Source organism: Chanos chanos, chromosome 7 (genome assembly GCF_902362185.1).
Source record: "Chanos chanos chromosome 7, fChaCha1.1, whole genome shotgun sequence".
Lineage (NCBI taxonomy): Eukaryota > Metazoa > Chordata > Actinopteri > Gonorynchiformes > Chanidae > Chanos > Chanos chanos.
The window spans coordinates 12,711,685-12,726,511 of record NC_044501.1 but is presented as its reverse complement, the minus strand read 5'-3'; the positions used below and the strand labels follow the sequence as shown (position 1 = coordinate 12,726,511).

Genomic DNA, 14,827 nt, shown 5'->3' with positions numbered 1-14,827 from the left:
AAGTTCCTTCTCAGTCTAAATTTTGTCTTTTTATCCATAAGTGTATTTTCTGTCAAGTTATAAAAATGGTTGAAAATTTTACCCAAACTCCATACTATTCTCAAACACTAGCAAAGGTCAGTTTATTGTATTTTATTGTATATAGTATCATCATAAGCTCTTTGGAGGAAAATGAGCCTCTGGTTTTTGCAAATGAAGTCCACAGTTCATGTCATCAGACAGATATTTAAGGGTATGTTCACAGATTAAAAGAAAACACACACACACACAATCAGCAAAAACTCTGCTGTATTTCACTTAAAAGATCCACATTAAAAATATTGCCTGGCACTTTTTTGGCATGTCTCACCTGAAACAGAGTTGTTATAAGTAGGTCAGAACTATGGTCAATGAAATGCATGGTTATACAAAACAGTAAACTCTGCACAGAGAGGCTAGAGTTTCTATTTCCACGATAGATCTCACGTGACCATAATTAACTGGAGAGGAAAAGATTTGGTTTGATCAACAAAGGTCCCTCAGTAAGCATGTGGAGGAGATACTTGAGGTCTCAGCTGACTCCACTCACCAAGAAAAATCTAGTTAAGAATAATAGTTCTGGATCTGACCTGAGCCACTATCTGAAGATAACAAAATATGAAAGAACAAGAATGTCCTTCCCTCTGTGCCTTGGAAGTACTATCTGGGATAGGATCCACCAAATTAATCCACAGTTGCATATTCTCAATGATAGTGCGAACCACTCCATTATCAAAAAGAAAAAAGAAGCAAGACTAAATATTTCATGAAGTCCTCTGCTGCAACAGCCATGCAGAAAAAGCAAATTTGCAAATTATCTGGTGAGTTTTTAATAACAAACTGTTGCATTCACTGAGGTCTTAAGTTTTAGCAGAATGATGCATTTGCAGGATGCACAATACACAAGGACGTCTACTACATTTTACTCCACTACAATGAACTGTGATTGTTATGACTGTTATGATGAGATTGTTATATTAATGAGGACGAAGTGTATTAATCCAAGTATACTTTACGAAGAAAACACCTCAACAGCCTAAATTTTGCTTTTTAATTTTGCTGTTTACCCATTATATTTAGATTGCACTGAATAACAGCATTTCACATCACGTTCGTATAATGAACCAGATCAGCATAATGCGAAAATGTTGATCACTTAATGATCACAGAGAAAACATGTCGAACTTTAGTACTACTGAAAACTGATTTGGGACCAGCCCCCAAAATGGACGCGTTTTAAGTATACCTACCCCTAACAGTACCTCAATGATGAACCTGAATCAGTTCCACATAAACTACAAGTAGCTGTTCTTGCGCTGTGACCAATCCGGGACCGGGTGTGAAGACACATGTGCCAATGAGATGCAAGCACTTCCGTTCTGGGTGTTTTTTTTTCTCTCTCTCTCTCTTTTCGTGGGGACAGATTTTGCTGCCATTTCCTTTCATCTTGTTACCTTAATTCTGTTGGTTCTAGGATGCAAACCAGCAACATTGTTTTATTCTAAGTAACCTTCTTCCTTGCATCGGAGAAGCATTTACTTCATCTTGCAAAGCTTGCCAGCTCATATTTTGCACGTTTAGAGGTGCACAATATTTTCACTATGCCAAACATCGTCCTTTTCAGCGGGAGCTCTCACCACGATCTGTCACAAAAAGTGGCAGACCGCCTTGGATTAGAATTGGGGAAAGTGATCACAAAAAAATTCAGCAATCAAGAGACGTGGTAAGTGAGTTGAACTGTTTTCACAACGAGATGGTATCGCATAGCAAATCTACCGCTGCAGCAATAGATACCTAAGAAATAGGAGAACTTAAGTGATGCTTCCAACATGTGTTTACACGAAACTGAAAGTTAGACTGTCGGTTGAATGTACTAGTTATGCAGAACCATTTTCGTGTTGAATATTACGGTACCTATCATATGTTTACCTGTTGTCTCAGTAGCGGAGTTGGTTGTACAGAATAATAGTTTGTGTGACATGTGAAGACCGTGCAACTACTACTAGCCGCCTGGCAGCAGGCTGTCTTGAGTATATTTATGTGACGATGCCTCACAAATGATAAACATTAATACACTTTAAATGATCAGTTTTAAAGGGCAACTCTGATGTCAGCTCACTTCAGTTTCAATAATTGGGGGATAAGCGGCTCAAACTTCAGCGCACGAAATTTTGTTGTTGCTAAAACTAGCTAGTCGGCTACAACGTGAGTTAGCACGTGGGTGGAGCCTAAGCAGTAGTAGCAAACTACCAGTAGCAGAGATAGACAAAGTTAAATTTCTGTGTCGCCTTTGCACTTGCAATATTGGGTTTAGGCGTTGAATTTTATGGAGGAAATTGTACAGAGTAGCTGAAGAAAGTTATGTTCATTGTTTTTTTTTCTACTCAGGGGAAAAGGGTAAAATTGCTCTCTGACGTATGTTAGTAGCAAACTGAATTTTTTCAAGAATCGTGATTTGGACACAGCTCCGTCTCTTTTCTCTCAATTTGCAGAGTACGTCGACATGTTATCACGTGGTATATTTGTACCTGCTTATGAAAGTTGACCTATTTTTGAGCTGTTGGCTGAACCCCCCTCCTTCCACTGGGCATGATGCAATAACTGTTGACTTGAAAACAGTAATGCAGTTATCTTAAAGGTGAGGTGAGGTCGAATGAGCTCTGTGACATGCATTCGTTATTTTCTTTTGCGGGATTCTAAAGATATTCGTAATGATAGTATACTCTCACACACGCCACCAGAGACACTGGTAATTCAAAAACAAACGAATCTTATCAATCATTTCATACAATCGAGGCTTGACCAGCAGGAAGGGCAGAGAACCTACACTGGACTAGTCAGTTTCAGAAAGCACTGCTCACTAAAGCAATGCTGTTAGAATTCTTTTGTTATTTGAAATAACTTTTTCTGGCCTAATGTTTAAACCTTTCACACTGTTTTTGTCCTGCATTTAGATTTAAAAAAAAAGAAAGATTTTATAGATATTCCTGTATGTCTTTTGCTTTATTTCCTTTGTTTTTCAATAGTACCCTGTGAAAATTTCACAAAGTCATGTAGAAGGCTAAATGATATGAGTACCGAGAAATAGCACCACGGCCCATTCAGCAGTCATAAGTGAGCTCCGTGTTATACAGCCGCCTGGATCTCGTGCCTGGGCCTCACATGTGCCGTCTGTTTTCCTCTTTTCCGTTAATTGATTCACCATGGACACCCTTGTGGTTGGCCGGCCAGCGGAGGGTTTTTTTTTTTCCTCCGTCAACATTGTCTTGTCTGTCACATGAGAGAAAACCTGGAGTGTGCCTCCCCACTGGAATTTTTCATGCTGGTGTTGAGTTTTTGCCCTTCAAGACTGAAATTTTGCAGGAAGAGCAGTTCTCAGAGTACATGTTAAGAAAAAAAAAAAAAAGAAAAGTGAGAACGTAATTTTGTTTTCATGTGTTAGCGCAATACCTTGTATGGGATCATTTTGTCCTAGCGTTTAGAGTCTGTGAAGCTGTGGATAACTTTCTCATTATTGTTGGAAAATTGACGTTGGCAAGGCTACACTGTCGAGTTTTGACTTTGAAAAATGTTGCAGGTGTCAGTGTTAAGGGTGTAGACTGTTCTGTTTAATATGAAGCCCCAAAGCCCTCCTAAAAGTTTTCCCAAGCTGATAATGGAGAAAATAGTACAAAAAAGAAACAATGTGCTTTTCACATGATGCGCTGTATATCTGATCTGAACCAGTGTCTTTGTGACAGACTGTATTATCTGTTGTTTCCCCATAAACTGAGTGGAAACTTCCAGTACAATCGTCAGGTATTTGGAAGGTTATTTTATGGTTATATTAAGTTCAAGCAATGGATATATTCATAGAGTTAATGGTTGTCACCACTCCAAAGTAAGGAAAATCAAGGACACTGAATGAATATTAAAAACTATGCAAATGAACCTACTTAATAACAAAAAATCACCAGAAATGACTGCATCTTTTTTCGTAAGCGCTAAAACGCATGCGTCTGAGAGTTTGCCCGTGAGGTCTCTACGGTATTGTTGTCTTCTCTGTAATGATTTTTATTGTTGGTTCTTGTCTAACAGCGTGGAGATTGGAGAGAGCGTTCGTGGAGAAGATGTCTACATCGTACAGAGTGGCTGCGGAGAGATAAACGACAACCTGATGGAGTTACTGATCATGATAAACGCCTGCAAAATCGCTTCCTCGTCACGCGTCACAGCCGTCATCCCCTGCTTTCCTTACGCCAGACAAGACAAGAAAGACAAGGTAGCAGCTGCTGTCCTGTGGTGTTCATTAACAAAAGTGGATGTCCTTACCTATGCATGTGTTCATTTCCAGTGCGCAATGAAGAACTGTCATGTGTTGTGTCGTGCTTGTAGTGATACATACTTTTATCTGACTTAACGTTTGTGAGTAATGCTTCCTAAAGACAGGTTACTGTTGCTAAGCGTTATCAGGCGAAACAAAGACGAATGGTCATTCTCCATTGGAGAAGCTACATTTTCAAGTCTTTTCTGAACCACGGTAGGGTCAATGAAGAGGCCTTTTCAGAGCCCATGTGTTAAAGTAAGGAGTAGTGAAGACAGTGATGTTGTGTTACAGGCTCTGTGGAGTGAGCTGGGGGGTTAAGTGCCGTGCTGGGAATGTTCAGAGGGAAAAGCAGAGACGTTAGAAACCTCTGTCTGTGCCGAGTCCAGTCGTGGCGTGTTGAGAAAAGTTTACTGTAGTCTTGTCTCTTGGGCTGTTGCTGTTGTTGAGATGTTGTTGTACTGATTAATATTCATCGTTTGTTTAAATGTTTTTCACGTTGTGTCGTAATTGCTTTGCTTGAACAAATCAAAGATGCAAAGCACGCGACTGCTGTCTGATGCTAAGAACGACAGTTTTCCGCCGTTCGCGTTCGATGAGAACGGTGGTCACTCAACAGACCAAGGTCAAAGCACAGCGTGAAAGAATACAGCCTGTTTCCTTTCCCCCTCAACGTGCTGTGTTTCAGGCCTAAAGACACTTTTCCTAGCTCTTTGATAGCGCACCACATTCTATTTATTCTCATAATCAGCAGGGGTTTAAACAAAGAAACAACCGGAGGCAACGGTCCAGATGTTCAACGTGTCATTTTATTCGAGAGGGCTTCACGGACATACACAACTCCGCAGGTTGACCTTCAAAACCATTTGACAACCAGACCTGAGGTCAAGGCCGTGCAGACAGAGATTGGGGTCATCTTCATGTTTTTAAGTTTGTCAAGCCCAAGGTCCTCCTTAAGTGGAGGCTGGTTGACATGACAACAAATGAACATGTGTGTATAGTGTAAGCAGCCCAGTTCTCAAATCCTAACGTACAACACACAACTTGCAACATCGTTTTTACAAGGTGACACTTTTACAAGTTCACTAAAACGAATTAATTCTGCTGTGCGGACGTGGATCCGTGGACAACTGTGTCACGTGTTAGCAAAATTCCGTTTATTGTATTTTCCGGTTTGGGTGAGAGTATTTTCTCGAGAAAAACATTTTTTTGACTAGTGTATAGGAAATTGAAAAGCAGGGCTCGTTACGTTCAGTTCTCCCAACGTAATCTTTTTCGTGTCCCAACCGCAGAGCCGTGCTCCCATCTCAGCCAAACTGGTGGCCAACATGCTGTCCGTGGCCGGGGCTGACCACATCATCACGATGGATCTGCACGCTTCCCAGATCCAGGTGAGTTTGGAGCCAAGGTAAAGTGCAGAGCCAAGGTAAAGTGCATGTGGTTAGTCATAAGCCAAAACGGTAGTACCTTCGGTTAATCATAAGCAAAAGCATCTGTTAAGGTCTCTCTTACTTGCGTTCTGCTGCCAGGCTTGTGCTAAATATTAACAAAGCAGTAATTTGATTCATGGGCTTCTTTGCGTCTGCGTTGTTTGTCCGTAGGGATTTTTTGACATTGCAGTGGATAACCTATACGCAGAGCCTGCTGTCCTGCAGTGGATCAAAGAGAACATTCCGGAATGGAAAAACTGCATCATCGTGTCCCCAGATGCAGGAGGAGCCAAAAGGTGACTTCTACATGGTTGCTGCCCGCTGGCATGTATATAAACTATATATGAAGATAAATGCCATAAGTAATCATGATAACGAATGGAGGAGGGTTTTTTTATGTTTTGTTTTTTGATCAAGTGATGGTTCAGTTTGGGCTTATTCTAATGCTGTAGCTGAAGTGCGACTTCCGTTTATTAGATTTAAATGAGATTTGTATCATTTTAACATATGTAAAGGGAAAAAAAAAAAAAAATGTATATCATTTGAACAATCATATGACCTGGTTCATCAGTCACGTTGTATGTGTGATGGTTATTCACTGAATGGCTTTATTGTAGCAGTTCACACATGTAATCATGAGTGTGCTGAAAAACACGAGTGGCACAGCATGTACAAGGAGTGTATGCTTCCTCTGTTATACCTTTTTTTTTTTTTAATCTGTGACCTGTCTTTCATCCTTCATTGATCCTGGTTTAACAGAGCAGTTTAAAAAAAAAAACAGCCAATGTTTTGGAAAACCCGTTTTTATTGCATTCACACAGTAATTTAACTAGCACAATAGGAGCTGATTAGACATTTCTGCTTCACCTTTGCCCAATCCGCGTATTGAATTTAGGGGGGGGGTGGGGAGCTAGCATGTGTCTCAGCTGTCCTGCAATATTATAGCTTTGCCCCTCACCCCACCACCACCACCACCACCGCTCAGTCTCATCCTCTCTGTCTGCTCAGGGTGACGTCCATCGCCGACCGCCTGAACGTGGAATTCGCTCTCATTCATAAAGAGCGTAAGAAGGCAAACGAGGTGGACCGCATGGTTTTGGTCGGAGATGTGAAGGACCGTGTGGCCATCCTGGTTGACGACATGGCAGACACGTGTGGAACCATATGTCACGCTGCCGACAAGTAAGTCCGTGAATGCGCACAACACCACCCTTCCTACATACGACCCCAGATCTGTATCACTTCGCTCGTATGAAACCTGTTCCCAAGGTCAGGTGTTTGTTGTAGCTTTTCAGTGACTGTTAGCACAAAATAGCCGCGCACCCGCATTCTACACTCGATAACATTGTTTGTATGTATCATTTATGGTATATTATTTCAGTTACTGCACTGTGAAAGTGTGCTAACACCTCAACACAAAGAGATTGAAATCTTAGGCTATTCAAATGCCTTATCTTTTCTTTCTCTGTCTCTCTTGCTCTCCCTCTCTCCTCTTTATCCTGTTTACTTCCCTTCTGCTTTCACGCAATCTGTCAGCTCCGCGGCCTCCTACGCTTATGTAATTCTAACTCTTCATCTCGTTTTTCTCCAGACTGATCTCCGCTGGAGCGATAAAGGTCTACGCCATCCTCACTCACGGTATTTTCTCTGGTCCTGCCATTTCTCGCATCAATAACGCCCCCTTCGAGGCCGTGGTTGTCACCAACACCATTCCCCAAGAGGAGAAGATGAAGCAGTGCCCAAAGATCCAGGTAAGTTAGAATAAACGGACGACGTCAGTGAATCTCTTATCTGCTCACGTGCGGTCATTCTTTAGGTCTGTCTTTTAGTGGACCGTAGAACTCATGATAGAGCACGCTTCAGGATTTGTCCTCGATATCCCATAAATGCGGATTCGAGCCGAAACAACAGCACGAACCTCTTTCTCTTTTTCCGTAAGCCGATAAGTTGCCATGCTGGTTTTTAAATATTTCTGTTAATGCATTTGTGAATAGAAATACTGAAATTGTCTCTTATCCAACATCCTCAGCCTAATAAAGAGTGGAATGCAGCCCTTAAATGACTGATCCTCATTCATTAGCGCCGTTAATTTGCAACAGGCTGTCATCTGTTAGTCGAGCTTGCATAACTGTGCTTGGACAGCGTTGTGACAAGCATGTCTCCTTTTGTAGGTCATTGACATTTCGATGATTCTGGCCGAGGCCATTCGAAGAACCCACAACGGAGAATCTGTTTCCTACCTCTTCAGCCACGTACCCTTGTGAGGATGTGGAGAGAAAACCAGAACCAGGAGGTGGCACCTTTACTTGCCCACCTCCCCCCCGTCTAACCAGTCAGTCACATTCCTCTATGGGTGTCTGAAATCCAGTCATTTCTTGGGAGCCAATGACAAGCATCTGGTTCTTTGAAATCCCGCCCACATTCCACTCTGTCTTTTCCCACACCGAAACAACCTCGTCTGGATGATCAGCAAGCTTATATTTATGTCTATGTCTATTTTTTTTTTTCCTTTGTAAATTTTTTTTTTGTCTAATTCCTGGCCTAGAGATCTGGCTTGTACTTCAACCAAAGCTCTTTCTGCCTGTTCATTTCTGTATTGTACCACACTTATTGCCATAAAGGAAGCATTCCATACCCGTTGTCATTATTGACCTAACAGGTTCTCCATTAGTTAACACTATATTTTGCTAATGGGGGGTGTTTTTTGTGTCTTGAAGTCTGTTCCATTATTCTTCATCATTGCCTCAGTATTCAGTGGAATTCCTGAGTAAAACTTTTGTTGGTTTGTTTTTCAACCAGTCTTGGTGGAGAAACATACATTCACAAAAAGCTGCATGTGGGTCCATTGTCTGAAACCAGTATTTTCAGACACTTCAGCAAATGGGTTTGAAGACATTCCTGGATGATTCTGAGCCATAACTGACCAATCAGATGACCCTTTCATAAACTGAACAGTGTTTTCCATGTTTGTGTGCTTCATGAGTTATGTAAGATATAATGAGAGCTTTATAATCATATTTGCTCTCCATAAAATGCATATTTCACATTATAACACAATTAATCATTCTCATTCATCACATTAAGAAAACACTAATTTACTCATAATACAGCCTCTTAACACAAGTTGTAGTTCCCCTCTGAGATGTAGCAGTCTAAAAAAGGTGCCATCATTCAAATAGGCCTTTTCACTTCAGTTTTCAATTCAATTTGGACTTTGCTTGTTCTGCTATTCTTAGCCCATAAAATAAAGAATGAAAACTGTAAAATGTTATTTTTGAAGTGTTATCGACGTTTTATTGGAGGTTTTCTAAAATTACTGCCATACAGAAATGGAATGAACATATAAACACCTGATTTAGTTTGACTGAATAAAGGTTTCTGTGTTCTGTGAGGTTTATGTCTCTAAAGTTCTGCCTTTGCTAGCAGTTCCAGAGTGATACTGGCCAAGTGCCACATACCACAACATAGAGTTACACTATTTTTGTGCATTCAGTATCTTTCACTGACGATGAAAATAAAAGTACCCTTGATAATTTCATCAAGAGTCGGTTTTATTGAATTTCTGTGCATAGCAAGGTGGTGAAGAATAAACAGCATTTAACAGACAGAATGTTGTGACATTATTCTTTCTCATAAAACGTTTCAGGTTTACACATAACCTTTACGCATGTGGGGAAAAACAAGAGCTGGGAGCAGTGGGATTTTGCAGTGAAACTTTTCAGGGAATGCTTCATCAGGGCATTCGGTGGGCTGAATCTGGATCCAGCTGTGTTTGGGCTGTATGACAGATTTAATCGGAGTTTAAAGACTGCTTAAATTTCGTATAGAAAACTCCGTGCCAGCGAACAGATTGTCTTCACGTAATTCTCCTGCTTTGACCTCCAGGGGGCGGTAAAGGACTGGTATTTCCCAATGAACTAAGCGCGTGTTCGTGTGCACCGCCAGTAACTAGCGTTCATTAAAATCTAAAGGATGGTGTAATAGTAGAAGGTAATCAGATAACAACTGTATATCGTGCAATGATCATATTCAGTACATGCTAGAAAACCATACAATTGCTTAATCAAGTGAATAACTGAAGAATGAGATCTTTAGGTAAACCGCTACGCTATGTCATTGTTTTGTGTATGCTAGCTAGAGTTTAGGTTAGCATGATAGTGTGATAGCAATATGGCAAGCTAGCGGGGCTTAAGGAGATGAACAGCAAAGCGTCCCTTGCCGCTGTCACTTAGGCTACAAAGTTTGTCGTTTTACAGTCGATGGAATACGGAAAACAATACTTTAACATAAGTGAACTATCCATTTTTGCTGCACAATTGTAGCCAGAAGAGAAAAAATGCAGTGTAACTGTAATTGCAGTAACTTCCAGTTTGAGAGGGAGAGTTTAGTGTGCTGTACTTAGTTTTATCATATAAATGCGCTAACTTTACATGTATCACTTCTTTAGGTATCTTACAAATTCAGAAAACTTGTCCTCGGCATGGTGAGTCCCTCAGTGTGTTAAATGAAACTTTTATGTCCTGGAAAATTGTCTTACTGAGCGGATGACTTTCAGCCCGCACTTTGAAAGTGCTTTCAGAATGCTTAACGTTGTATCTAATTTGTCTAGTTTGATTTAGCTTTAGGTTTTGGTGGGAAAAGGGTGATGCAGCCAACCGCTCAAGGCTCACTTCGTCTGCTATGTAAAACAATCAAAACAAGAATAGGCAACATATGCAAAATGCTCTTTTCAGAGCCAGACGTCGTCAGGCAATGCGAGACTAGTGTCAATGCTGGATCTTAATTACGAATGCTCTAAATTCACTTTGAGCTAATGACGGCCCCAGTGTTAACTGTTCACTGTTTGTTTTTTGCATGTTTAGGCTGACCATGGGGACATGGCCTCTTGGTACTCTCATCCAGTTTATGCTCGCTACTGGCAGCACTACCACCAGGCCATGAGCTGGTACCAGAGACATCGGCGGGCATACAGGAAAGCATTAGAGGCTGCCTATGGGCTGGCCATGGACCTGCCTCCGCCTGCTGCCATGCCTCGCTATGCAGACTGGCACGAAGGAGAGAGAGTAGGGAGAGGGCAGGGGGAACAGGTGCGGACTCGTGACCAGGTCAGTGATGAAGGAACAGATTCAGAGAGTGAGGAAGAGGAGGAGAGCGAGTTTGAGTGTGACGTCAGTAACATGGACATCTCTGAGGAGTTACGGCAATACTTCGCCCAGACAGAGCGACACAGAGAAGAACTGAGTGAGTTTGATATGTAATGGATCATTTTGATCATATATTTCACAAGTTACAGTTCCTTGCCTTGGATAGGAACCGTATGGAGAGGAAATCATCTCATCTGATTTTTGTTTTTGGCCAAACTGAAAAAAAAAAAAACCCACAGATGCAAGGACATTAACACCATTTACATTCATGGAAAAGATTTTGATAAAGGAATAACAATAATCATAATAATAATAATAATAACAACAATAACCCTATCTGACTCTATGCAAGCCTGTCAAGTACTTCATAGCACCAGCGTGGAAGATGCATGCTTCACTGAAGCGTTATGTAATTAGGCCTAATTGCTCAAAGTGGATTTGTGAGACTGGCACAGAACTCTGAGTGAAAGTCCTGAGTTCGCACAGCACAGATAGTTTCTCTATTCAAAGCCCAGACTCAGGAGATGGGCAGAGATGCTGTGCCAATTTGACCTCATTACACTAATCAGTAAATGTACCTACTGTCCCCTCCAGCGCTGGTCACTCTTCTGTTGAGCCAAGGCTTCTGTTTAGCCTGTTGGTTAACAGCTTGTTGAACCATGGTCCACAATACACCATTTCAAAACCTATTTTTTCTTTTTTTTTTTTTCCCTCCCCGCCAAACGGTGAATTAATTAGACAAAAGAATACCTACTGGAGCTCTCAAATAAAAAAAAAGTAAGCTTTGAAAGGTCAGAATTCGAAATTACATTTACGCAAGCCTTTTTATTTTATTTTTTTTTTTTAGAGTAAACGAACAGCGGCAGTCAGTGAAGTATGAAAACCGAGCAGACTGCAGATAATTCTGTCGTAATGCTCCCTAGATGTTTGCCCTTAGACTTTTACATTAGGGGCGATTAAATGGGGGGAACCGTAATGTAATAACAATGAACGTGTTTTATTGTTACTGCCCTGTAGAGAAGCAACAGCAGATGGAAGCAGAGCAGCAGGGAACATACGTGTTGGCCGACCAGGACCTTCGCAGAGTTTCCTGGCGCAGCGCCCTGCCTCCGTCGGAACGTCCGGGCGAGCGCAGGAGTGCGGAGATGAAGAAGCTGTACGGAAAAGATGCCGCCAAGATCCAAGGCATGGAGACCGCTCTGCAGCTCTCTTTCGACCGCAACTGCGACAGAAAGCAGCCAAAGTACTGGCCTGTCATCCCTCTCAACCTGTAAAACCAATCTGAAAACTAATATACTATATGTACTATAGACTGTGATACCAGTCAGTTCTGTAAGAGGAATTAGTTCAGTTTACATGGAAGATTGGAATGAAGCAGAGAGAGATAGAGAAAACAATGCTTTTACTTTGTAATATTGTTTGACCTTGTACGGAAGCGAAAAGAATGTTCTGTTCTGTTGAAGACTCTTAAAGCGTTAGCTACAACTGTTGCAGTGGAACAACTGGCTCCTTCTTTAAAAAAGCCTTGTAATTTCTTGGTCTGCGGTTCTTAGGCTCTGAGGAGGTGACACATTCTTAACCAGAGTAATTAAACGCTACACTGTCCCTGTAAGAATGGTCGGGCTAGTCTTCTACCAGAATGTGTTCTTCAGCCTAACACATTAAAGTGATCTGTTGCCTGACTGTTGACAAGTATTGTCACACTTTAATGAATTGCGGTTTAAATTGTTACCAGTGGTTTTTCCAGTTACACAAATGTAGCTGAACTGTAGATTTGTAAGCTGTGTGGTGTCATATGCAGTTTTTTCCTTCTCTTTTTTTTTTTACTTAGAGATACTTTGCTTACAGTACAGTGATTTGGTTATCTGATGGAAACATGCAAAGAGCTTTTAAAAAAAAAAAAAAAGAGTAGGACTGGTTTTCACTCTTTTGGTTGTCTTAAAAACGACATTACATAACAGCATTTTCAAACGATTTTTTTGTCTCATATTAGGCTACTCTGTGACAATACATTATCCTTACGTGTTTGTTCTTGCTGTAAAATGAAAAATGGGTCCATTAATTTGTTGTTAAACGATTAATCTTAAGCCCAACCATCCTTACTTCCCCTAAGTTAACTGAAATCCATAAAGGATAGCAGTGCAGCCTCCATCTCAAACACGGCCCTTTTGATGTCATCGTTTCCACCTAACTAGGTCACTGCCTCCCCCACAGTCTCTGTTAATGCGTTTGTCTATGCCTTTTCTCAATTTCCCATGCAGGCTGCTGTAGCCGATACACTTTTATGTGAAACACACACTTTTATACGTCTTGACATCCATCATTTTGTAATGTACTTACGTGAAATAAAGCTGTGTATGTTTACTGTGTTGTGTAGTTTATCTTAGTTTTCCTGGTAATGTGCAGGCTGTAAAGTAATGTTGGGAGTCCTTGTAACTGTGTTGAAAAGAAATAATATCAGTTATATCCTCAGGCTGTTCATAACTGTCATAAGCTTGTTTCAGCAGACACTTGCACCCTGAACTCATGCAGCGGTCTAATTGGTCCTCTCCTGCATGGTGTTGAGGGGGAAATGAAGGGCAGTATGCCATGTATGGCCAAAGCTACAGGGCAGGAATGTCAACGGCTTATCTACAACCTCAGTGTTAAAAATCAGGAACTGTCCCAAAAATGCTCTATTGTCTTACACAGAAGGAGGAACTGACACATACTACTTACCATCCAAACATGCTTTTCATCAGCCTGGTCTGAAATGCCTATACCAAATGCATTCAACATGTCCTCAGAAAATCCATTTAACTAGCCAATAACTGAGTGCTGGGATTTTGACTCTGCAGAAAAACTTTTATAAACTTTTTTTTTTTTTTTTTGAAGAATCAGTCGGTTTGTGGAAGAACACAGCGAGATCATTTATTTTCTCAGACTCCTTCCATAGTTACACAATGTGTGAATACAGATGCTTTTGTCTGCCGAACCTCGGGATTTGGAAGGTTTGCCTCTGTGTATTTGCCCGCTTGGGGTGGCCCTTTGGCATTGTGTCAGACTGTCCAAACTGAATAGGGTTCCCAGCCTTGCCGGATTCTTGTTGCCATGGCTGCTGCTTCTGGAGTTTCCAGTAATTTATATTCACTTGTATCTGTCAAGTGTTCAAGCTAGTTCCACAGATCCATGTGTACAGAAAGCGTGTCCACTTCACGTTGTAAACTGTGCCAATAAGCATGGGTGAACCTCTTCAAGGCTGACCACATGAGTCCCAAAACGTTCATCTGTGATGTCTACCTTCCACTTGTAATTTGTTTTTTGTCTTTGTTTTTTTTTTTTTTTTTATGTATGCGAATAACATTTGGGGTTTGTTTGACTTGTTTGGTTGTTTAATTGGTTTTGTTTTGTTTACATGTCCAGTCCAATCCGTTGCAGTTTTTTCTTTTTTTGTAATAATTCTTGATATTAAGGCAGTTTTTATTGCTGTGTGGTGTCACACCCATGTAAGTATACTATGCTCTCAGTTTCTCCCTCTTTTATCCAGCCATCCCACAACAGTTCTCTTTTTACATATCTATCATTAATTGTTCTTTTGTTATATGTAGTAATAACTATTTGGGTAAAAATGGATCATCTCCTTAAAACTGCAAAGGAAATACACTGTGTTGTTGCAGCCTTCAAAAAGTTGCAAAATCCCAGTGCAGGTATAGTTAGTTTGTTCATGCAGATGCGAGAGCAAAACTATACGTCAAGTGAGAATTTGGACAAGGGCATCGTATGAGCACCAGTGTATCACCTCTTCCTGCTGGTGGATGACGGTTGGAGCTCGTGATCCTTGAAAATAACAAAGGGGTTACTTGCTCCCAAAGCACTCTCACTTGTGTTGGCCCCTTTTTGTGGAAAAGAGCTAGGTCCCGAGCGGGTACCCCAAGCCGTGACGTCATTTCACT

General features: G+C 41.1%; 2 protein-coding genes across 5 annotated transcripts; both read left to right on the top strand.

Moving 5' to 3' along the window:
- Window positions 1-1,439: 1,439 nt before the first annotated feature.
- Window positions 1,440-9,142, top strand: LOC115816780 (ribose-phosphate pyrophosphokinase 2). Of its 4 annotated transcripts, none has more exons than XM_030779901.1 (7): window positions 1,440-1,741; window positions 4,096-4,279; window positions 5,614-5,712; window positions 5,923-6,047; window positions 6,760-6,933; window positions 7,343-7,502; window positions 7,923-9,142. In XM_030779901.1, the coding sequence occupies exons 1-7, from the start codon at window positions 1,620-1,622 to the stop codon at window positions 8,013-8,015; spliced, it is 957 nt and encodes a 318-aa protein (XP_030635761.1). In that variant the 5' UTR covers window positions 1,440-1,619; the 3' UTR covers window positions 8,016-9,142. The 4 variants fall into 4 exon arrangements, with proteins under 4 accessions (XP_030635761.1, XP_030635763.1, XP_030635762.1 ...); XM_030779903.1 differs by having other exon boundaries at window positions 4,096-4,285; XM_030779902.1 differs by having other exon boundaries at window positions 4,096-4,288.
- A 543-nt stretch (window positions 9,143-9,685) lies between these two features.
- gemin8 (gem (nuclear organelle) associated protein 8) lies at window positions 9,686-13,204 on the top strand. Its single transcript, XM_030780533.1, has 4 exons — window positions 9,686-9,741; window positions 10,199-10,234; window positions 10,614-10,992; window positions 11,913-13,204. The coding sequence occupies exons 2-4, from the start codon at window positions 10,232-10,234 to the stop codon at window positions 12,167-12,169; spliced, it is 639 nt and encodes a 212-aa protein (XP_030636393.1). The 5' UTR covers window positions 9,686-9,741; window positions 10,199-10,231; the 3' UTR covers window positions 12,170-13,204.
- The last annotated feature ends 1,623 nt before the right edge of the window (window positions 13,205-14,827 follow it).

What these genes read in the sequence shown, in the direction of transcription:
- LOC115816780 (XM_030779899.1), top strand. Translation starts at nt 1,620, where the DNA reads ATGCCAAACATCGTCCTTTTCAGCGGGAGCTCTCACCACGATCTGTCA. An exon ending in TGCACGCTTCCCAGATCCAG is followed by an intron (nt 5,713 to 5,922) that starts GTGAGTTTGGAG and finishes GTTTGTCCGTAG; the next exon opens with GGATTTTTTGACATTGCAGT. An exon ending in AGCAGTGCCCAAAGATCCAG is followed by an intron (nt 7,503 to 7,922) that starts GTAAGTTAGAAT and finishes CTCCTTTTGTAG; the next exon opens with GTCATTGACATTTCGATGAT.
- gemin8 (XM_030780533.1), top strand. An exon ending in GCGACACAGAGAAGAACTGA is followed by an intron (nt 10,993 to 11,912) that starts GTGAGTTTGATA and finishes ACTGCCCTGTAG; the next exon opens with AGAAGCAACAGCAGATGGAA.